Source organism: Haliotis rubra, unplaced genomic scaffold, assembly GCF_003918875.1.
Source record: "Haliotis rubra isolate DU_JTF1 unplaced genomic scaffold, ASM391887v1 Scf423, whole genome shotgun sequence".
Classification (NCBI taxonomy): Eukaryota; Metazoa; Mollusca; class Gastropoda; order Lepetellida; family Haliotidae; genus Haliotis; species Haliotis rubra.
In genome coordinates, this window is record NW_025767106.1 from 527356 (window position 1) to 552478 (window position 25123).

Here is a 25123-nt window from a genome sequence, read left to right on the forward strand (position 1 = left end):
TGCGTGGACCCTAGTAGCGGAGCTGACTGGGTGTGACACACGGCTTGAGCGGCAGCCTGTTGGGTTAACGGGAGGTCGGGGCAGACCTCCCGCGCCCGCGAAAAGGCTGGGAGCTAGTCGAGGACTGCTCCTTGCCCCTACCCTTGGCGGACCTACTCCTCCGCCTACCCCTACCAAGCAGCCGAAGCCAGCCGGCAGACTCGGGTGTAGGCTGCACCCCGGCGGAGGAAGGTGGCACGGGAGCTGGGGCGAGACACCAGCGGGTGCTCCAACAAGGCCTTAGAATCCTTGAAGGAGGTAGCTGCAGCGGCAGCCTCCCGTATGACCTGCTGTGCCCCGGGGAAGAGGTGGCTCCCAGGCGGAAAGGAGAGCCAGCAAGGTCTGCTGTGTTGCTGTCGAGTACCTAGGCGTCGACAGCCACAGCGGCGCATCCCCATGACTGCGCACATCACCGTCGGCGCAGCAGACCGCAAAGAGTCGGCGGCGGTGAGCCTGAACTTCCGACAGCTGGCGGAGTAGCACGACATCGCGGCGACATCGTCGCCAGCATGCCCCTCGCCTCCAGGGCCGACCTCTGTATCGAGGAGAGGTAGGCCTCATGGACCGCCACCGCACCTGCTGCATCGCGTTCCGGTAGACCTCCCTCGTAGGTCCGATGCGCGTGCCGCGAGGGCGCCAGCGGGCAAAAGGTGGAGTTAGGAGCCCTTGCCGAGCAGCCGGAGCTGCTCGGAGGAAGCCGAGCCTCCCCCCAGGGCGACGGAAGTGAAAACACACTCGTCAACGATCGGCACGACGAACAGGGAATCCTCCCCAAGCTGGTAGCGCCGCACGAGTTCAGGTAAGTCAAACCTGACTCGGGTACCAGACAAGAGGGGATCGACCACGTCCGCGAAGGGGCAAACGCCTCACCAGGTTGCCTAGGGGCAAACGCCTCACCAGGCAAGCGGAACTCAGTCGAGTCCACGCAACCAGCAGGCACCGCGGCCTGGGGTAGGCCCTCGGCAATTCTCTGCCGGACCTCCCGCAAGGCCGAAGCAAAAGGGAAGCTGCCGTCATGCTCCTCGACCTCCCCGAGCTCCATTGCCTCGGCGTCCGAGCCCGAGTCAGAGGCTGGGTCTCCTCCGTAAGAGGACCCTAACCCCGACCCGGTGGACTGCCTAGCGCTGGGCACCACAGGAAGGGAGGAACAGACCGACTGCTCCGTCGCCAGCGCCAGCCGGCGTCGTGGACCCGGTCCCGAGGCGCTGGAGGCAGGCCAGGCAGAACTGGTGCCTCCGCTCTCATGGGGCGGGTGTGCGCAAGGACCGAATACCAGGAATACTCAGCGGCCCAAGCGCGCAAGCTCCGAGAGGGACTGGGAGCACCTCCCTCTCCCGGAGCAGCCCGGCGTCCGGATCGAAGCCAGAGGCAGCGGATCGACAGAGCGCATCAAGGCTGAGGGATCGAGCAGCTGCCGGCGATCCCACCCGGACTCTCCGCCCCCGTCCGGAGTGGGTGAGAACTCCTGCGGAGACCTCCAACCGACTCACGGACGAAGGACTTCATCGAGTCCATCTGCTGCTGAAACATAGACTCCATAAGTGACATGTCAAAACCACTCCGGTGGCAGGAGAGGGGAAGGGCCACGGGATTTTTTCCCTTTGGAGACACGTTTGGTCTTTGGCGGGGAACCTGCGTCAGGTCCCCTCCGCCTCACGCATTTCTCGGTAGAAAAGTGTGCCGGCAGCCCGCCTCTTCTGGGCCCGGGGAAAAGGCCAGACAAATTGCACATGAGTCTGCTTCATGGCCTGTCTTCTCTAGACAGGCCACGCCAGCTGAGTGACTGTGGCCCGGGGATACTTCCCCACAGACCGAGCAGCATGAAAAGCCTGAAACAAACACGCAAACATGTTAGGTAGCGGCAGCCAGCAGCATATAAACACGTAGAAAACATTGAAAAACTACGTGAAGGTTACCCACGGAAAGTAATAGTTGGTTTTAAAAGCGCCAATAATGCGACCACAGCGCGCACGCTAAACTTCCCGCCATGGCAGCGCAATTACTTTGCGTAAACCACGGGAAAGTTCGGCGTATTAGAATTAATACAAAGTCACAATTATGAAAACAACCACTGTAAAGCTTTACTGTTCTTGTTTTAGACAAATAAAGACCAAACATACAGGTGGTGGTGTCTCAGACATATCTTTCAACAGTGCCGCACGGCTCATGAATGGGTACTTTCGTTTTTATAAGGTACACGTCTGTTCCACGGCCGTGACAGCAGAAGGAATGATGATACGGGTCTAGGAGCCTACCCAGTTGGTGCGCATGCGCTAAGGGAGGTAACTCCGTGAGGTAGGGTCCGTATAATATATAAAAGAGTTTATTTATTGTACAATCTTTTTATTCAAAAAACATTGATACAACTGTCACAGGACATTTTTCAGCCGGAAAATGCATAATATGTACCCCAAGGACGATCTCTCTGAAAAAGAACTTCAAAGTGGCGCTGTGACCTTGAAAACTATGTGAAGGTCACCAAAATCAACTGGGCCCTGTGCCTTCTACATGAAGATTGGTGTCAATCTAATAATATATCCCCCGCTTTGCGCTAACTGCGAGATTGACTGACCTTGTTCGTGAGGTATCGCTTACTGGAAACAGACGGCAGACGCAGGACTCGTTCCAGGGCATCTCGCACCAGCAAGTTGTCTGGTAGTTTAATAGGTGTCAGAACAGGTGTCATGTGTTCCATCTTGAACACCTGCAAGAGCATGGATATTGTGCATTAGACAACTTACATGCTGAAGTAATATGAGCTGGCAACCTTTAGGCAGTGGATCCCTTCACCTGACATGTACCCGTGAAGATCCAGGTTAGAATATTGATCTTCAGTAACCAATGCTTGTCGTAAGAGGCGACTAACGGGATCGGGTGGTCAGGCTTGCTGACTTGGTTGACACATGTCATCGGTTCCCAATTGCGCAGATTGATGCTCATGCTGTTGATCACTGGATTGTCTGGTCCAGACTCGATTATTTACAGACCGCCGCCATATAGCTGGAATATTGCTAAGTGTGGCGTAAACTAAACTCACTCACTCACTCACTCACTCACTTCACCTGGCATGCACTCATGCAGGCAGGCTGGAAATTAGCAGTGGCATCAATAACAAAGCATGACCCAGTTCAATGGGCAGGGCAAGATTTGTGTTCCAGAAAGCGATCACAGCGCATACTTCAACTGTCGCAGCGCTATAACCGTTTGGTGGAAAGTGGTCCAGAAGTCATTGTAACATCTAGTGTCCGTCAACTTCTGCTGACACTGGATAATTCCTACATGCAGATAAGTCTCATGTTGAAGCCACTATTCCAATCCACAAGATATATTTCTTATCCTGGCTATCAAGGCAACCATTGAAAGAAATAGGGAAGAAGGGCAGTGAAGGGCAGTTTGACACTGTCTTGATTTACCTGGTCTTGTCAGCTTTGCACAAGGAGCCCATTTACCTGCATTTAGAAACAGTGTCCTGATGTACCTGTGCCAGCTTGTCACTAGGACCTGATGGACCTGATCTGAGACAGCCAGCTAGTCACTAGAACCTGAGACTGTCAGCTAGTCACTAGGACCTGATCTGAGACTGCCAGCTTGTCACTAGGACCTGATCTACCTGAGACTGCCAGCTTGTCACTAGGACCTGATCTGAGACTGCCAGCTTGTCACTAGGACCTCATCTTAGACTGCCAGCTTGTCACTACGACCTGATCTACCTGAGACTGCCAGCTAGTCACTTGGACCTGATCTGAGACTGCCAGCTTGTCACTACGACCTGATCTATCTGAGACTGCCAGCTTGTCACGAGAACCTGATGTACCAGCTTATCACTGGGACCTGATGTACTTGCCTTCCTGGGCATGGACCCTAGCACATGCTCTAGCTCCAGATCTACGGGCAACACAGCATCTGTCTTCGCAATCTTTGACTCGGGTGTGTCCTCACCAGATCTTGAGCTGAAGTCTTGTAACTGAATCTGTAATGACCATAAACAACTGTCATGTTTCTCTCCATCACTGCGATCACAAACTACAGCTGTTTAATTGGAACAACAGTGACAAACACGGGGCCATGGTTATTGACAGGACAAGTAAAGAAATGATCTCGTCATTAGTTAATCTCAGAGCCAAGTGGGTCTCCTACTCCAGTATCTATGACACCTGGTTAATAGTTTCACAGGTGGCATCGCTTGACCTAAAGATGTTAACATCTACCTGAAACCTAAACACACTGAACTGCTCATATTATCATGAGCATAACAAAATGAAAACAAGTGAATTCCTTATATCATGGCAAATACATTCATACAAATGTGGTTAAAAAGTCAAGAAAATATTTGCCAAGGGCTTATGATGGAAGAGAGTTTCTATGGATGCCAACTTCTTTATTAGGAGGAACACAATGTGTCGGAGTATATCCTTATTCTGAAGCGTTGTGTTCCTCATAATAAAGAAATTGATGCCCTTAAAAACTCTCTTCCTTATGTGTATCAGTTCTAAATGCCATTCAAAGACCTGAAGGGTTAGTCAATTTGTACAAGTTAAACTGAATAGTGTACACAATTCTGTCTCTGATAACAGCATGGAGATCCTTATCACATCAAAGTATTGAGTTGTTATGTATCATGATGTAACCTAGCTATCTATCAATGATATAAGCCAGCTCACCCTCCCCGTCCCTGTGATTGTCCCCACAAAGCACACGGGGCACCTTTCTCTCTGCCCTAGGTGCTTCAGACACTCGGCATCTTTGGGCCGCACCAAGATGGCGTCACTCTCCTGGTACTCAGCACCCCACAGCTCCAGGATGCTGAGTGTCGGGTCGCCCAGCTGGAAGTCATCAGCTCGAATGATGGCTCCAGACGGCTCACAGATCTCTTTCAGGACATTGCCTGGAACCATTGATGTAACATCACAAATGAATACAGGCAATTAGAATTCCATCTTTTTTTTTCAAAATGTATTTACATTTTTAAGATTTTGGACAAACTGTCTCAAGGCACCACACGACAAGACTCACATCAGGCATATTCGAATGGACCCGTGTACATGTATTCCAGTAGTGAGTGAGTGACGTATTCCAGTAAGATCACGGAGGGGGTGACAAGAAATGGATTTCACACACTTCATAGCCATGTGGGGAATCGAACATGGGCCTTCGGCGTGATGAGCGGGCACTTTAACCACCAGGCTACATCATGGCCCTGTATTCCAGTAAAGCAAGTGAACGCAGGCAACAAATGTTTCATCATTGTAATGGATTAAGGCAGGTTGCTGGCAGAGTGGTAGGCAGACGAAAACATTCCTAGAATAGTTACATACCAACAAATGCTGACCAGAGAATATGGGTGCTTAGTGTTGATCTGGTTGGCAGGTTTGTTGCTTCACGCCACACTCAGCAATAATGCAGATATATGGCAGCCGTCTATAAATAATCGAGTCTGGACCAGACAATCCAGTGATCAACCCGTTAGTCGCCTCTTATGACAAGCATGGGTTACTGAAGATCATTTCTAACCTGGATCTTCACGGGTGTACAAGTGTTGAAGCAGACAGCCTTGTCAAATATAATTGGACTCTGCACAAGTGACATCAGGAACATCACAAACACACGTGAAGTAGTGATGGAGTGACATACCGTTACCCCCAGCACCCTGGTCGTGTATGCTACAGATCGGGTTTTTGGTCTCCAGCTCCACACAGCCCCGAATGAGGCGGTTCAGCTTCTGTTCCATCTCTGCATCTCCCCGCTGAACCGCTCCAAAGTCCAGGTCAGCCTTGTTGTCCCCCTGAACGTGCACAGACGAGGCTGCCCCTTCTCCCACACCGATCCGAAACACAGGACCGCCAATCTTCACAACCTTCATACCTGCAGGGAGACGTATTAGGAACCAACAAATCCAAATTTACACCAAGGCCATTTTAATCTGATCAAATATGAAAGCAAATTCGTACATCTACAAACCATGTAGAGTGTCCTGAAATGTCTCTCCGTATCAAGAATGTCTGTTTTCAGATTTGGAATGTTACCTTGGTATGCTTCATGGATAAACCACATATGGACACCAATAAGATTCTATTTAGCTACACAGAAACAAACCACAAATTAGCACTGATTAGGTATCCATTACAGGTCATCACAGCTGGTAAATCGTAGGAAGGATTATCTGTCCCATCTTGTGACAATTGGGAAGTGAAAGCAACATGGCAAGTAATAATATCAGTTCATTGTAAAACCACAAAACTAATTTGAACATTTGGTTCCAAACATCTTATAAGTAAATATCCTAACCTTTCTCTGTCTCGGCCTTGTGGACATGTCTGCCATCCAGCGTCCCGATCCCTCCGCTGAACATGATGGGCTTGATATACTCTCGCCTCTCACCTTCCGGGAAGGTCATCCCAAATGACCGGGCAAAACCAGCCAGGACCGGCTCACCGAACTTGTTGCCATAGTCCGAGGCACCATTACTGGCCTCCACAGCGATCTCCAGGGGAGGGGCAAAGTTCGGGGGATACTTGGCCTGCTCGTCCTCCCACGGGAGCGTGTAACCTAGAATGTGTGATGTAAATATACCTCCTTCTCTCCATGTGTAACCTAGAATGTGTGATGTAAATCATACCTCCTTCTCTCCATATGAAACCTACAAATGAACTGTTACAATACTCACTGAATGGCTCTGTCACAAATGACAGCTGACAGTCATCTTTCATGACATTTGTTTGTTTGTTGTTTACACAACCTCAATCAGAAGCCAGGGATTTAACTAGGCCTGAGAGTCTGATATTCAGCCCTAAGCCTGCAGCAGTGTCAGTAAATATTCCCTTATTAGCATTACAAACTTACAATTCCCTGTCATATAGCTCGAAGTAATGTGGCTTTGTGTGTGACATGTATTTCACAGATTAGTTTGAGACAAACAACAACATTTGCCAAGGTTTGCAGTTTGTAAAACTGGATAGACCCTGGAAAGTTTCCAACTGTATGATGGTGCTGTCAAAATAATCAAGTCTGGACCAGGCAAACAAATGATAATATTTGCTCTTGGGTGTGATGCAATCTATTAAGTCCCCAACACTAAGTCTCATTATACAAGAAACTTAGGTTCCCAGATCCCATTCCAGAAACCGAAGATGATGTCTCGTGTCAAGTAAGATGTACCACAGTCGCAATGCTAAGATATGGCACAGGATCCTCAAGCCCTATCTGGATGAGATTGTTCTCATGTTCATACCTAGATACCTTGATAACTAGGATCTTTAATGAGATGCATCAGGTGTGTCCACTCTATTATGTGTTTATGTCTTTGTCTATTTGTCTTTGACAGCAGATATTGACACAAATAGTTTGATGGGCATTTAGTACGAAACAAGATCCAGGTTAGAAATGGTCTTCAGCAACCCATGCTTGTTGTAAGAGGCGACTAACAGGACTGGGTGGACTTGGTTGACACATGTCATTGAATCTCAATTGCATTGATCACTGTATTGTCTGGTCTCTATTATTTGAAGACTGCCGCCATATAGCAGGACTATTGCCGATTGTGGTGCTAACAACGAACAAAATCAAGAAACAAAATTTCATGTTGAAATAGTACAGAACTATGGTCTGCAAATCATGAACAGAATGCAGAAAATGCAGTCTGGAATCTCACACATTTTTTGTTCTCTCCACGCATCCGATATATTATAGCAGCAATAGCCATTTTGTAAAATCTTAACTTTGATCCCTGACACAAAATGACATGGTAGCGGTGGGTGAGCTGGCTAGGGCGCCAGGCTAGTGATCCACCGAGCTTGAGGTGCCGGGATCGAGCCCACCTGTGACCAGGTGTAAAAAACCTTGGAGTCAACTTTGTGTGCAGACTCTTTCAGTGTTGTCACAACCCCTAGTGTACAGTACACAACCCTGTGCACTTAAAAGAACCCACAAATCCGTTGGTATATGACCAGATGGTGGCCACATGAATACGTGCAAACACCTAGTTGCGGGTACAGCAACGTGCAGTGAACTTGGACAAGGTACTGTGACTATATGTCCCAGTCCACCCAACTGTGAATGGGTACCTCGTTTGGATGAGAAAGCCACAATAACTCGGTGCGCCTAGTGGCAGCAAGAGTTGCATACTCCCCAGGGAGCTGAGATTGATAATACGATGTGCCGTTGAGATTGACATCCAATGATCGAGGGAAAAAATACCAGCACCTTGAAAATGCACGAGTTGCGTGGATATGTGCGCTATATAAATATACTATAATAATAATAATAATAATAATGCCGACGGTAGTAGGTCTGAACTATGTGCTCTGTGAAGCAGCTTACCTGGAATGTGAAGGTTACCAAAGCAGTAACCAGCAGTGCCTGCAACAACGTTAGCACCTCTGCCTGTGCTCTGAACATCACGGATACGCCCTCCAGTACCAGTTGTTGCCCCTGGAAACGGCGCTACTCCTGCAGAATCACAAGGATATTAGTAGTGGAAGAACAATGCCTGTTATATAGTGTCTGTATTGTGAAATGCATGGATACATATTGGAATCATATTGATGTCTCCATAAATACAAAAAGAAAGGGACTGCACTCTGTTTGTTTCTTAAACTAGTAGGACTGCAAAGGTATTACCGGTATATCGCAATTCTGTTTTCAAATGATACGTATTGCAATATTTTTACTGAGAACCGGTATATTGGGTAAAGAACATATATGAAGTTTCTGTGATTATCTTCATGGTTTAAAATCTACAGACTCTCATTCACAACAAATGTTTTCCTTCGTCGTTCAATGACAAAACGGCACACTGTAATACTATAAATTGTATTAAAAAGAAAATAGAATCCTTGACTATGCAACCTAATTTTGAGATTGCTGTTATCAGAACCATAACATATATGTTTAGGGATTTATTATGTACAAAACAGGATTGACATGCTCAATTAGTGTCACTCACTGTCAAACAAATTAAGTTCCCAATATATTGCAAAATGTATGGCAATACGGGTACATGAACCATAATATATTGCACTACAATTTATTTGCCAATGCACAGCCCTATAAACTAGTGATAAACATTATAAACATTTGCTATAGTAAATTTGTTTCATTTGTGACACAATGTCAGTTCCTGATTGTAGATTGTAATTCCTATACACAGAGGTAATTTGTTCGTGCCAACAAACCAATGATGCTAATGTCACAGGGTCCTGGCATGGCACAACTCCTCAACTCAATTGGGACCACAGTCAGCTGGGACACATATGTGACAATACTATAACGGTAATGCTATTTTTGAGGTCATTATCATTTGCAGAAGCCTGAGGTCTTCCATTAACTGCCCGACGAAGGAGGGTAGTTGAAAAAGACAGAGGGCTTCTGCAAATGATAATGCCCTCAAAAATAGCATTACCGTTATTATTGCTAAAATACATGGAATTTGTGTTGAAAAGAAAAAGGAAACAAAGAAGGAATTTGACTGTAAGTTTACTCAAAACCAACGTCTGGCGGGGTTGACTGCCCGAATGCAATTACGTTATCCAACAATTCAAGTGACGTCACAACAGACAGTGACGATATTCGACCTTGGCCTTTGACAAGACCATAGCCTGCAACATGCCAAACCATGTCAGTGTTCGGTTTTGGTCCAACAACAACGTTAATAGTGCAATTGTTGAGGTTAGCACCAGCAAGAAAGCCAATATTACCGCTATTTAAAGCGGGAATTCGGGTTGCTTTGACTTGTTTGACCCAGAATATCTGCCAGTCCAAAGCCAATGTCGAATGAACCGATGCACCCAATATGACGTCACTTGACAACAGAACTGATAGTGGCCCGTCGTTAAGGTTGAGCTGTCCAATATCATTTGCAGCGGCCCGCAAATTTCTGATAATAGGAGAGCCGTTTCATGATAATTCCATGTATTTTAGCAATAAATTTGTTCATCCCTTTGTTATAAGACAATACTTCAACTGTATGACAGTAAACTGTAATGAATCAAGTACTGTAAATCATGAAAGTAATGCGTCACGAATTTAATGCGATTGCAAGTGTTTAGTCTAAAATGCGTCACGAAATTAATGCGAGCTCAGGAATCTGTGTTGATGATAAAATGTGCAGCCTGAATCTTTGGTGTTGTTCTTTTTCTTTTCACACTTCTTATTTACCAAATAACCTGAATTGAGCTTGTTAAGCAATGAATGGAAATGAGCTGACAATGTTTTGATTACGCTGCCATGTTTGATCACGAGCTTCCTTGCTACTACTTGTCTTACGACAACATGTATAAACGTAATCCGATTTGAAAGACACAACTCATCTAACAAGGTACAACAAACAAGTGGCTGGAGAATGTCCGGTCTGGCTGATGTGCTTGAGTGACTTTAAACAACGACCAGTGATAATTACATGTGGTTTGAGATACCTGTAATGAGGAAGTGACCTGTATTTGTGTAATGTGTAATGTCAACAGATTTACGTTTTCTGTCTTTTATCAAATAGACATGATCAGACTGAAATGTGTCATTATAATAATGCGAGAAGAGTACAGAAGCATTTTTCGCATTAATAAAATGCTCGCATTAATTTCATGATTTACAGTATGTATCACACAAACAAGTGAGGTGAGGTGAAATGGGGTTTAATGTCGCACTTAAGAATATTTCGCTCATATGACAACGTGCATGCGTGTGTATGTGTGGCTGCTTGTACTAGATCAGATATAAGCTGGTTCTATAGTGCTAGCCCACTGGGATACCATGCCGCAGTGAAGCATGAACACCCCACTCAGACACATTATACTGACTCCAGGCCAACCAATCCTTGTTGTACCCATTAATGCCGAGCACCAGACGGGGAACAACCATATTTTAACGTCTTTTGGGTATGAAGCGGCTGGGGATGGAACCCGCAACCTTCCACTCTCCAGGCTGATGCCCTTACCACTACGCCATGGAGGCGGTCCACAAGCAAGTGATAGATATTATTGACAAAATTCGACGCCATATGGGAAACAATCTAATACATTCACACAAGTTGGATTGGTTTCCATATACGACTTGAGTGCAAGCGGAAGCTGTCTGATACACATTTTTAGAAGCTGGGTAATCACGAAGTAACATTTGTATAGAGTACAACTTCTTTAATATCGTTACGAGATTTTGGTATAGATTCTTACACAATTATCAAGGTGTCATTAGCTTGATAAATTATCAGGATCTTTACTGTAAAGTTGCCCTATAGACATTAAAGAAGTTGTACTCCATACAATTGCTCTTCGCAAGCAGAAGTCTGAACCAACCTGTTGGAAAGTTGTGAGTCTCTGCAGTGAAGATGACATGTTGGAGGATATTTTCTTTTTTGACCATCTTGCTTGGTTCAGTAGGTTCAGTCGGGGCCAGACAAGTGACCGGGTGGCCGTTGATTCCACTGGAGGGAACACAGAATAATGTACACGATCTTGTGATGCATTAAACTCTTTGAACAACATTTAGTGATACAATTGTTATTGCACCATTCATGTCTAGATTATTAATTCCTGGCTTCTATTTGTCCACTCCCCTTATCTATTCAGCACTAATGAGCTATTGGCTTCATTTGTTATCTATCACCGTTGTTTAATGTGCACTTATAAATATAAATATCTGTTTCCTAGTTTTTTTTCATTCACGTGATGAAGGAGTAAGAATATACTCTGAAAAATAAAGAAGCTAACATCAAGAAATTCTTGTCTTTGTGATGCATTATCATTAGGCAGACCTGTGTTTTTCACTAACTAAAGGGCCAGCATGAAGAAGGCCACACACCTGCTGACTGTTTAAGTATCACAGAAAACTATGACTGGGACATATTGAGTGACACGAATTATAGGGCTGATTCTCTACACCTACAAGATAATCAAGGTATCTCTGATCTACCATATTGTGGGTTAAAAGACAACATCATATCATATCAGCCAGGAAAATAAAAACTGTCAACATAGAGTTTGGGACATTTTGCAGAGGTTTTGAACAAAACATTTCACCAAAAACATGAACACAATCTGGATTGGAGAGTCATACAATATGATTTGCTTTTACATCCATTTACTCAGACACTATCTGTCTGATCCTTTAATCCAAGATGTTGTGATGTCACAGACATTCACAATGGTCAGGTTGAATATGGAGAACGCATCCTGTAGCGAAGGCAGACAATTTCATTGTTTTAAGTAGACCATCTTGTGACTGCTGTGGTATTATAGTGATATAGCAATCTCAGGTGTACACACATACCTGCTATTGTCATTGAACTTTATGATGTTGTTTTTGTTGCTGGAAAGCTGGGTGTCCATGATCATCTTGAAGAGTGACCGGTTCATCTCCTCGCCATCGATCACCATCCGACCCTTGAAGAACCAGTGTCGACTGTGTTCACTGAATATACAGTTATAGGTGAGTAGGCTTTGTCCAGACATGGTCAATATTAGACATCACTGGACAAGCAATTATTTCCATCGACATATGTTTTTCCATCATGAAGCAAAGAACTTTCAGCAAATACTTCAAGAATCAACCCCACTTAAATCACAAAGGGACCTTTGTTGTAACTCACCAATACAAGATTAATAGTGTACTTACTGCATACATTTATTTTGAACACACTAGCGTTAGAATTGGTTGAACTCTCACAGTTGACTCTCACATTACCAGTGAGCAATCATCGAAAAATATTGATTAGCATCATTTTGCAGATTTCCTGTTCAGGTTGTTAAGACATAAGTATACAGAAAAAAAACCATGAGTTTTTCTGTTGTTTTTTTTGTTTTATTTAGAAACTGTGCAAATTCCACACCCAATGTAAAATGATGCAACTTGCCCTTAAAGGGATGACTAACATATCACCCAGCCCTCAAGAAATATTCAGTCAGGACTTTTCAGTAAATGAAGTGAGGTTTCTAAGAATTAAACACGTTTTCAGGCCCTTACACTTTCTAAGATACGTTCCATCGTGAATTGTTTCAAACACTAAAACAGTAGTTCCAAAGTTGTTTGTGTTCGATTATGAGAAAATGTGATCGATTGCTTTGTTGTGTGGTCACTGGACCAATCCTCGATTATTTCAATAAGTCGGAACACCACTAGAACACATTTTGCAAAATACATATTTAGATTTCCAGGACCATCCATGATGCCTGGTCAGGAGGACTTTCAAATAGATATTTCAATTTTCAGGATTCTCCCTGATTCCATTCACTTCCCAGAGAGTGGGACTCTCACCTGTTTGACTGAGCCAGATCAAAACACTCCACGCTGGTTGGGTTCCTCTTCACTTTGTCTACAAACAGGTCGGTGTAGTAGTCGAGGTCCCAGTCATCAAACGCAAGACCTGCAATAGAATCAATGTCAGAGTAACAATGGACATGCAGAAACAATGTTCAGTTTCTTAGTGGAAACGATTTACTGAACACCCTTTGCTGTAGACTCAGGAACATTTTTTCCAAATTCTACCTCGCCTCACTGTCAATTGCCAATAAATTAGCTCCAGCTTCACTATATACTACAATTACTGAACTCCTATGAATTGAACTTAACAGTAACTCTAACTTTCGTGAAATCGCAAGTGATGCACCAGTGCATGTGATTAAAGGGAGATAACTCCTAAATTGTCTCCCCTTGAAACCAGCATCGATTCCCTTCTTACACTTAAATGATAAGAAGAATGAGTTCTCAACGCTTGTGATATATGTGCATCTACAAGACATCCAATAAATACCACTAGACTGTATTTGTAGCAATGCCACATTAAAATACCTTGAATATCTCAGCCATCTTTGCCAAACTACAATTAGTAGTTTGCTATGACTTTCTGTCAATAAAGCCATGTGACCACACAGCTTGGTTCCCATTCCTATTTTAACTACAGCAACTCCAAATAATCCCAGTGGTATTTCTTGACTTGAGAGATAGTCGATGAACAAGATGTGCTCATGTTCCATACAGTGTAAGGGTAAATAATGACCTTATCCTTCTATGAAAATTTAGCCCTCAATTAGCTTTTGGGAACAAAGGTATTATTCACATGAATTAAGAATGAAATCAAATTTTGTATTTAGGTTGCAAATTAAGAATGAAAGCAAATTCTGTATTTGGGTTTCAGGGATTGGGATAGAAAACTTTGCCCATTTTCAGGATTATTAGCCATTTTCTGAATTTAGAATGGGCCACTGCCCTTGTAACAATAGTATACTTCGAAATTTTAATGGGCCATTATATATTCTAATGTGCAAAATGGCCCATGGCCCCTGCTTTTCCCAATCCCTGGGGTTGCATGTTAAGAAAGGCATAAAATCCTGTATTTGGGTTGCAAATACATAACAAATGTGAATTATTCAGGAGTAATAGCAAGAGACAGGCTTCAAACAGCTAGTATGGCTGTCAATCCACAGAGCATCTGCATGCACTTCTCTTAAACAGAGCATCTGCACTGTCAGTGGCTGTACCAAATTTTGTTTCAATATTTTCATAAATAACACTTCTAGACACGATTCCCCTGTCCATGGTCAAGTAGTCACAAGAATGAGTGACCCCCCTCGCATAATAGGGTACCGTCTCACGTACACGTTTCGTCCTCTACTGGTCACATGAAGGTCAGCTGCATGCAGTTAACTTTAGAGTATGGTCAGTTGGTGACAGAAGCCTTACATTTTGGATGAGAGGGTGGACACTGCTGGCTGACCACCTGTTATACAATATGGGACTGCCTGTTATATTTAGAATTCTTTGTGTTAGTCAGGACTTGACCCTTCAAAAGGGTCTTGGCTGACGATTGCCTCCCGAGATGCTGTCTGTCCTTGGTGGTATGCAGTGTACTGATATAACAAGATCTCGACTAAAGTGTCATGGAACCACTGATTGATTCCTGTGTTAGAAGTGTTATGAGAGTGTGTTTTCTGTAATTTGTAATAACATTGATTAAGTGATAGTTATTATGGGTCACAATGTTTAAAGTTTTGAGTGTGGATTTTGGCTCGCATCTCGCATCATATGTTCAATGGCAATAGTATTTTTAGCGGCACGCCTTTTTGATAGCACTTCAGAGTTGCCTCCCTTGACAACTTGTTGACTTCATGCTGTGTGTTCCACATGATTCCATATCATTCCGAGAGAAAAATGGTGGAGCCTAGCTTTGCTAGAATGCTCGAGAACTGTGTAAGAGCTTATAAAGGTTGGTTGTTGAGTTGTGCCACAGGACTCTTCACATAGCTGGATTTATACAAATCTGTCTGCCATCGTCGAGTTTCTCAACCTTTCAAGACTGACCGTGCTTGCCTGCTGTGATTGTAAACAACCTTCAATCAGTTTATCTGCTCTCACTGTAAATGTCAAGACTCTGGTGAGTTAATATTTTATATTTGTGACCCAATATTTTAGATTTATGACTCAATTGCATTGTACTAGAAATCTGTATTGTCATTCATTGTAGCTTGCTCATTGTTAGTTCAATATATTATTGAATATTTTCAACTTGTATGTGTTCTATTTTGCTGGTTCAAAGGGGACTCTTAAACCTTTTGTCACGGTAAATTATTAACCATAACAGAAGACACAGATATCCCAAACATAACAGCCTGGGGGACTTGCAATTTGGTTTGCTGATCACTAAACTCATGAAAAGGAGACCATGATTTAGTTGCCTGGTCTAACCTGACTAGCAAGCGACTATCTTATCCAAACTCGATTAATTTGTCCAGGGCTTACCAAGTTCTTTGTTTGCTTCTTCTAAAGCTGATCGTCCACGCCCCATGATGTCCACTTCAAACACAGGCTCTGTCCGCACAGACAGCTTGAAGCTCTCCAAAGGTTTGAGGTATCTACATTGTGTCATACGGTCATGCAGTTGCGATAGAATGAGGTCTTCCTCTGCAGGTGAAGTTTTAGCATCGCTGGTGAAGGTAATGAGGTAGCGTGTGGATTCTTCGATCCTCGAGATCTTGCCAAGACCAACAGACTGGCAGATGGATACAGCATTCGTGGAGAATGCCGTAGAGAAGTTTAACCTTAAACAAGAGATTACAAGACATTTATTCTGTCATTCATTGTGTTACCTTGTCCAAGGCGGAGTTACTAGTGCGTTGATAAGAAAGTTACTACTGTTTTGTTATTAGAGTCACTGTTGGGATGTTATAAGATCTAGAGTTACTGCCGTGATGTTTTGCGAGTTACTGTTGGGATGTTTTGAGAGTTACTGCCATGATGTTATGAGAGTTAATGCTGTTTTGTAATGAGAGTTACTGTTTGAATGTCATAAGATCTAGAATTACTGCCGCGATGTTTTGAGAGTTACTACAGTTTTGTTTTGACAGTTACTGCTGTGATGTTATAAGACTGACTGAGTTTGGTTTTACGCGGCTTTTAGCAATATTCCAGCAACATCACGGCAGGGGACACCAGAAATGGGATGTTATAAGATCTTATAAGAGTTAATGCTCTGTTTTTATGGGAGTTACTACTGTGACCATATGAAAGTTACTGCTGCACTGTTGAGAGCTACTACTGCGTTGTCATGAGAGTTACTGCTGCATTGTTGAGAGCTACTGTATCAAGAAAGTTACCACTCGATGTTGTGAGAGTTATTTCTGTTTTGTTAAGAGAGTAACTGCTTTAATGACATGAGTGTTACTGCAACGTCTTGTACGTTACTTACCTGCCACAAAATGTTTACACACATACCAATGTTGTACATGGTGTGCTTGTCATTGATTGCATTTCGAATATGTGATGATGACTTTCATGTTTCCTTCATCAATACTAACATTTGGCGTCATTTTCAAAACATATATACATTGTTGTAATATTGAAGAAAAATCTAAGAAACATTCTACCTATCCATTCTTGGATCTTGCTAGAATAATTACACTTCATGTCCATCATGAGTTATAAGGTTCTGTTTTTATGTGAGTGACTCCCATGTGCAGTCATTGCCTGGGTGAGTGTAGTGCTAGAACTTCTTAGTAGAAGTGAAGCTCCAGCGCTGCATACCCAATGAATACCCAGTGAAGCACCAGCGCTGCATACCCAGTGAATACCCAGTGAAGCACCAGCGCTGCATACCCAGTGAATACCCAGTGAAGCAACAGGGCTGCATACCAGCGAAACATACTCAGTTAATACCCGGTGAAGGACCAGCAAAGCATACCCAGTGAATGCTCAGTGAAGCACGAACGCAACAGACCAGTGAAAACCCAGTGAAGCACCACAGCAGAATACCCAGTGAAGCACCAGCACAGCATACCCAATAGGGGTGGGTATTGCAGGGAATTTTCATATTGCGATGCGAAAACATATATCACGATATATATATTGCAATATATTGCAAGAAGTCTTTTTAACATAAAACCCTACATATAATCGCGTTAATGCTTGATTTATAAAGCCAAAACACAAAAAAATCACTATGCTTGATTAAGCTTTAATAAAAAAATTTAATCATGACAAAACAGAAATGTAAATAATATTTGGCACAAATGAAACAAGGAAACATCCGCAGATTTCCGAGTGTTACGAAGTTTTCCGAATACATGTAAAAATACCAGTTTTGATCAGCACATCGCAATACATATTGTTTTCATGTCGGAACCAGCAAATACCAGTAAACCGGTTATGTTGCGTAGCCCTAATACCCAGTGAATTACCAGCGCAGCTTACCCTGTGAATACCCAGTGAAGCACCAGCACAGCATACCCAGTGAATACCCAGTGAAGTACCAGCACAGCATACAAGGGAAAACCCAGTGAAGCACCAGCACAGCATACCCAGTGAATACCCAGTGAAGTACCAGCACAGCATACAAGGGAAAACCCAGTGAAGTACCAGCACAGCATACCAAGTGAAGCAGCAGCGCAGCTTACCCAGTGAATACCCAGTGAATCACCAGCACAGCATACCCAGTGAATACCCAGTGAAACAACAGCGCAGCATGCTAGTGAATAACAGTGAAGCAACAGCGCATCATGCTAGTGAATACCCAGTGAAGCAACAGCGCATCATGCTAGTGAATACCCAGTGAAGCAACAACACAGCATGCTAGTGAAAGACAGTGAAGCAACAGCGCAGCATGCTAGTGAATAACAGTGAAGCAACAGCGCATCATGCTAGTGAATACCCAGTGGAGCAACAACACAGCATGCTAGTGAAAGACAGTGAAGCAACAGCGCAGCATGCTAGTGAATAACAGTGAAGCAACAGCGCATCATGCTAGTGAATACCCAGTGGAGCAACAACACAGCATGCCAGTGAATACCCAGTGAAGCAACAGGGCAGCATGCTAAAGAATACCCAGTGAAGCAACAACCCAGCATGCTAGTGAATACCCAGTGGAGCAACAACAGAGCAAACCAGTGAATACCTAGTGAAGCACCAACACAGCATGCCAGTGAATACCCAGTGAAGCACCAGCACAGCTTACCCAGTGAATGCCCAGTGAAGTACCAGCAAAGCATACCCAGTGACTACAGAGCGAAGCAACAGCGCAGCATATTCAGTTAATACCCAATGAAGCAGCAGCCCAGGATATGCAGTAAATGCCCAGTGAAGCACCAGTGCAGCATAACCAGTGAATACCCAGTGAAGCAACAGGGCAGCATGCTAAAGAATACCCAGTGAAGCAACAGCGCAGCATGCTAGTGAATACCCAGTGAAGCAACAGCGCAGCATGACAGTGAATACCCAGTAAAGCAAGTATTATATAAATTATATTATATACATATACTCAAGCAGTATTGATGATGGTGGTGATGTTCACAACTTTACCTAGGTCCCACTTCTAGGAGGAGGGATGAGGGAGAGTCTTGTAGACTGGAGGTAGTCTTCAGCTTGTGGGCCTGGAATGGGATGGAAAAGATCCACTTCAGCTTCTTCTGAACCTTAGCACAACTCTGGATTAAGATGGGCTGAACCAAAGGAAGAAAAGTTTTCTTTACTGTTGCTGGCAGACACAGATGAAAAGGAGTAAAAGTTTGGGAAGGAACAACAAACTAAATGTTATATCATTCTGAACTGATAACTGTACACCAGTTACATCCACGATGTGTCAGATTAATGGGGAAAAACTCAAGTGATGCAGAATCACATGTTGACAACTTTAGTGGAAAACCCTGAGTGAGGTTACTGTGCAGACAAATCGAGGATTTGTACCCACAATGCACAATTGACTTCGCGATTTCCAGAGACAAGCCCAAAGTATTGCAAACAGTAGTTTCAAGGATCAAAATTAGTAGTTTGACCACATAAAATTAGTAGTCAACTAAACACTAAAAAATCATGACAGATTCTGATGAAAGATAATAGGGCACTAATCAAGAGTGAAGCTTTACCTTTTACATACAGCCAACAGCAGATTTCCAAATAGTTACTTGGAATGATTTCCAGTTCAAATATGTCATTAAATTGACTGAATGGAAGGTAGAGTGAAGTCCCGAAAATGCATTTCATAGGCTTAAAATATATGTTTTTGTTTGTTTACATATCGAGATTTTAATGAATTTTCTTCAAATTTGCTCAGAGAATTTCTAGTGCAATCGTGTTAGTAGTTGAGGCTGAAAGTTGTAGCAACTACTATACATGTCGTAGAGTTTGGCATCTCTTGCATTTCTCGTGATGGCCAGGCCACCCACATTATTATTTGAGCGGGTATTCCACTTGTTGATCAGGTAAACTGAATACCTTTTCAATCAATGTTGTAATATATGGAATGATTTCTTCAACTACGATGCAGCCTTCAATGCAACCTTCTATGGAGGGGTCTCACACCTTACCTGCCGAAGGCCGGGGCACAGGCCCTTTGAGTTTTTGCAAGGATTAAAGATTTTGTAAAAGTATATCAGTATTCAAGATGACCCCCAGACTCAAAATGCTTCACTAGTACAATACATCATGACAAGAGGCGACACGCCGTTTGCACCCCCACCAGCCCACCGGCGCTTCGACCACACCCCTCTGTTTATTGTGGACACATCAGTCACCCATTCTCGTGGTAAAGATCGCTTTTAGTTGGAGAGTCAAAATCGGTTTTCAATTGACCTGCAGAAATAACAATAAAAGCAAGGTGGTAGGTGTCATGAATGGTGCTTTCGATAGGCTAATCACTCCAAGACTATTTTATACGTTAGAAGTCTTGACTGCATCTCGCGATGGTAGCGTAGCCAGAGTTTATCGGCCAAAACAGGTAGAGTGGGAATCACCACCGAAGTCCGTCCATTATCATGATGTATTGTAACTGTGCAGCATTTCGAAGTTAGGGTCATCTCAGCAAAAATATTTATCTTTCAGGCTCGGGCAAAGACATCGCGTGACAGCCTGTGGGTTACGATTCCCTACATGGTGCAATGTGGCGGAAACCCATTTCTGGTGTCCCCACCATATTGCTGGAATATTGCTAAAAAGTGGCATAAAGCTGAAACTCACTCACACTCCATGGAGGTGTCCTGTGATTGGATACAGAGTGGAAAGAATCAAGGTAAAAAGACCTGATTCAAATAAGATTGATGAAGCCTGGGAAGAATCAGACTTTGTGACTTCGGATATATTGAGAGGAGGGATGTCGTCCAGATTCAAAATTTCTGTAAGTATCTACTAGCATCTAGACATGAACGGCCCTGGCCGGACCGAAATGAAGTTAAGTTTTCCAATGCTTTTTAGGAATATTCTAGCAATATTACAGCGAGGGACACCAAAATGGATTTCACACATTGTAACCATGTGGGAAGTCGAACCAGAACCTTCGCCTGATAAGCTTAACACTTTAACAACTAGGATACCCCACCATACCCTGAATTCACTTAGATGATGCTAGGACAAAGTCAACTGCCAGAATTTATTGGTAGCGCTTTCCAAATGTTGTCAATCATTTACATATTTGTTTGGTGCATTACACCCCTCAAGTAGCAACATTTCAGTCAATATAGCATGGTGACTGGCAGTGAATATGGTTTTCACGCCACTTTTAGCAATATTCCAGCAACATCACGGCAGGGGTACCAGAAATCGGCTTCACACATTGTACCCATGTGGAGAATCGAACACAGGTTTTCGGCCTGCTGAGAGAACGCTTTAACCACTAGGCTACCTCACCGCCCATATGGTGACAGACTACCAAATATGTGTAATAAAGCCATGGTTGATATCAACATAACTTGTCGGGCCCTGGTTACATGCCTGACCACTTGATCCAGTGTCTCAGCTCTCTGAGTGCTGAGGTTCGTATTCTTAACTGAGATCATACTTAACTGTTTTGGAAAAAGGCTTACATTTTCAGTTGTGGTTTGATTGATCGTGTCAATCAATCGGGCTTGATGCTTTATGAACAATTCGGTCCAAGTGAGGAAAGGGAGTGAATGGAAAACAATATCACGGCGGGGACGGGATTGGCAAGCGATTATCGGTAGTCTCAGGAGACTAGTGTCGATGTTTGCTGAGTAGTGAAGTGATTGTTTTATGCTGCTAGCAATATTAGAGCAATATCGAAATGCTTCACCACATTTTCACGATGTTTTATTACAAATAAAATATCAAATTAAACTTTAGAGAGTATTTTTCTAATTGTGATGCTGGTTAAATCAACACAAATTCAACTGATGCAGTTTCCTGTACACCTAAGTAAAACTGAAATGTAAACAATATATTCATATGTGTGTCTCAAGGAATTACCACGATTGCAGATCATTGTTAAATAAAGCGAGTAACTTACAGTATTATTAGTTACACTGCTATACTCAGTGTAACAAACCCTAGTAGAAACGCTGTCAGCTAACCTTTTGAACTGACCAATGAGAACACAACATGGCGTTTTGAACTTTTCCATATTGAAGGATTGTAATCTTTGCACACGAAGATGCAATACAAGCAATAGTAACCATGTCATTCAGAAACCCTAAGAATATATGCATGTCATCAGAAAGCAATATATACTGCAAAGCAAGTATCGGTGTTTTAAGCGGATTTTCCTTTGTTGAAAGATCAGTGTCAGCAACAGGGAAAGAGAAAATCCATGAACACTTCACACAGAAACTCAAAATGAATTCTGAAAAAATTGAAAAGATTAAACTAGTCATTGGTGATTTTGAAAGGGAACCATCGTGAACTTGGACAGTCGCTCAAAGGTTAACTGACGCGACATACTGATCTAAGTTTACTTAGACTGGTTATTTTCCACATTACCTTTGTCCTGGGGTTACGATTACAATATATCATTGAGTGATTGCTGATCTCTGATTATCGATCTGCATACTGAGACTGAGAGCATTGACCAGCACTAATTTTCAGGCAGCCTTTGTGATTAAGTAAATATATATGTTTCAAGTGTTCTTAACTTACCAATACCATCATTCTGTACATAGATACATGTTTCCGTTTCAAGACTTTTGACCAAAGTCCCTTTTAAGACTTTGTTGATCTTCGCAGTGGTTACTTCAACTGCTCCTTGGCTTAGTCCCGGACATCGGAAATATCGCAACACCTCCGGCATCTTGGACACCTGCCAACAACAACAGGCAGTTATTAAACATACCAAACATCAGACAACTGATAAACACACTTGACCAGCACAACGGACAGTTATTAAATATACCAAACATCAGACAAGTGATAAACACACTTGACCAGCAAACGGACAGTTATTAAATATACCAAACATCAGACAACTGATAAACACACTTGACAAGCAAAACGGACAGTTATTAAATACACCAAACATCAAAGACAGCTGAAATACACACTTGACTAACACAACAGACAGTTATTACATACACCAAACATAAGAGACATCTGATAAACACACTTGACCAGCATAACACAGAGTTATTAAATAAACCAAACATCAGAGACAGCTGACAAACATACTTGAGCACAGATTATGCATAGAACGGTGCTGTAAGATTGAACCTAGGAAACATTTTAACCTGGGAATATTATGAAACTACACAATTTTTCACTATCCTTGAACTATTTCTTAAGTACATTGCTTCCAGACATGGCTCATGAAGCATTACAACTTCTACATTATTCCTCCTTGAACTGTAATAGTTCACATATATGGCGCTCATATCCAGGCACATTGCCTGCTCACGGCGGTACCTGCATTACTATCCCCGGTCACAGGACACTATCGTAGTTTCCATCACTTTTTCAACTCCCTGGGGACGATACAGCTTCTACATTATTCCTCCTTGAACTATCACAGCTTCTTCATTACTAATCCTTGATCAACAGAATATATGTTTACAACTATTTGAGACAGCAGACAAGCAGGCATGACATGAATAGAACCATAGTAAAGTTACATTTGTGACAAATTGTGCGAATTCAGACAGATCAAACATCTACAGGAAATATTTCATTGTTTCTGGATACATTTATACCATGAGCATCAACCAAGATTCACAATAAAGGTAGACTAGACATATATAAGCCTGTAATGTAGAGATGCTGTTTCAAGAGCAGTGAGCAAGAATATAACATCAAGATCATGTGTTTTTCATTTTCTCTGCATGGTAACATACACTAGGCTGATGGACTTCTGTCTTTCTCGACACTGGATTTGTGTATTGTAAGCTTGCATGTTGGTTGTGTCAAAGTCATAACTAATCTTAGCCTTGAAGGAAGACAACAGAAACCGTTTTTATTATATTGTAACAAAACGTCGCACATCTTCAGAGATCTTTCCGAACAGGCTGATCAGACAACTAGTTTGTTTAATACACCTTGGATGTCCACCACTAACACATTTATATCTGGCTTAGCCCATGGTCGCGTGTTGAATAACTGTCAACAACACGAAATTGACATTGAAAATGGCTTGTTGTGTTTGTCCTAGCATGACTTTCGACATGGAAATTTGCAGAGTTTATGCAGCACTGATTCACCTTTGCATCGTTCATTGAATGCATTCATGTTTCTTAAATTCAAAATATGACATTTCATCACCTGTTTACTTTCAGAACGATGTCAATTTCCCGTGTGATAATGACAACATCATTCGTGAACCACGTGTTTCCAGTTCGCAATCTCCCGCCGATTACGGCGTCAAATAATACACGACGGTTACCTCCCTTGCATTAGCTTTTGTTAGAAGTATTCGGGTTATGACTGGGTTATTTCTGGGACCTTGAAAACAAAATACCAGCAAGGCCTGGTCATATATAGGAGAATCTCAAAAGGGGCCTAGAAATAGGATTTCGTAGCCTCCCCAGTACTGATTTTGTTTGACACTATTTTCAGTTAGTATGATGTCTTGGGCTCATGAAAAGGCCTGTAATACTCTCAGATTGTGGTATCAGGTTTTTTTTACAGGCCATTATATGTGGTGGGGGTCTGGGGGCATTTTCGTCACATTTGGTTTGCTGCCCGACAACACCTCAAAGTTAATCATTAATAGTTTTACTACTATCAATCTGATCACTTTCATTTTGACTTCTGTGTACTGCTAAAGGATGTAGAAATTATTTGACATAATTTTGTTTTGAAAAAAAAATCAAAATGGCCGCCATTATGGCCGCCATTTTGTTTTATAAATGTTTTGCCTTCTCAACACTTAAATCTACATAAAAATGAACACCGAATGTTTCCATTTACATCCAAAGTTGATACTTTTGATGTGTTTTGACACTTGTTTCTCCTAGAATGATGGCTTGGGCACAAAACAAGTCATTTTGTATGGTCATAGCATGGTAATTTAATGTTTTACAGCTTATTCTTTGAGACAGGGGTATTTTGGCATTTCTCAGACTTTTCATGGAAATGTGTCAGAGTGATTTATTTAATGGCAGTTAACATTATTTTTGTTACTAAAACAAGTTGTTTTTGTTTTCTCTTTACTTCTAGAGTGACGGCATGTTATTAGGAATGTTTACATATTACCCAGAATTCAAAATGGCCGCCAAAATGGCCGCCATTGTAGTTTAACTACATATACTTAGTGGAGGACTAAATTTGTACTGATATGAAATCCAAACAAATCATTTGGTGTCTAATGTTGAATACAGTATAGGAATAGAGCTAAATTTCAATGATAGGGTCAATCAAAGCTTCACACTCCTAAAATATTTGATGAAATAACATTATCCAA

The 25123-nt window shown here is 42.7% G+C and overlaps 1 protein-coding gene across 1 annotated transcript in view; it reads right to left on the reverse strand.

Annotated features, from left to right (window-relative positions):
• The window catches only part of LOC124288742 (phosphoribosylformylglycinamidine synthase-like), a 198754-nt gene extending 174686 nt beyond the window's left edge, over nt 1-24068 (reverse strand). The window contains 13 exon segments of the mRNA XM_046725271.1: nt 2612-2743; nt 3884-4009; nt 4701-4924; nt 5671-5901; nt 6325-6585; nt 8356-8484; nt 11325-11452; nt 12298-12438; nt 13282-13390; nt 15763-16061; nt 18814-18953; nt 22375-22534; nt 23983-24068. Of these exon segments, the coding sequence (XP_046581227.1) occupies nt 2612-2743; nt 3884-4009; nt 4701-4924; nt 5671-5901; nt 6325-6585; nt 8356-8484; nt 11325-11452; nt 12298-12438; nt 13282-13390; nt 15763-16061; nt 18814-18953; nt 22375-22395 (1941 nt within the window). The 5' untranslated portion in view covers nt 22396-22534; nt 23983-24068.
• Nucleotides 24069-25123: the final 1055 nt, after the last annotated feature.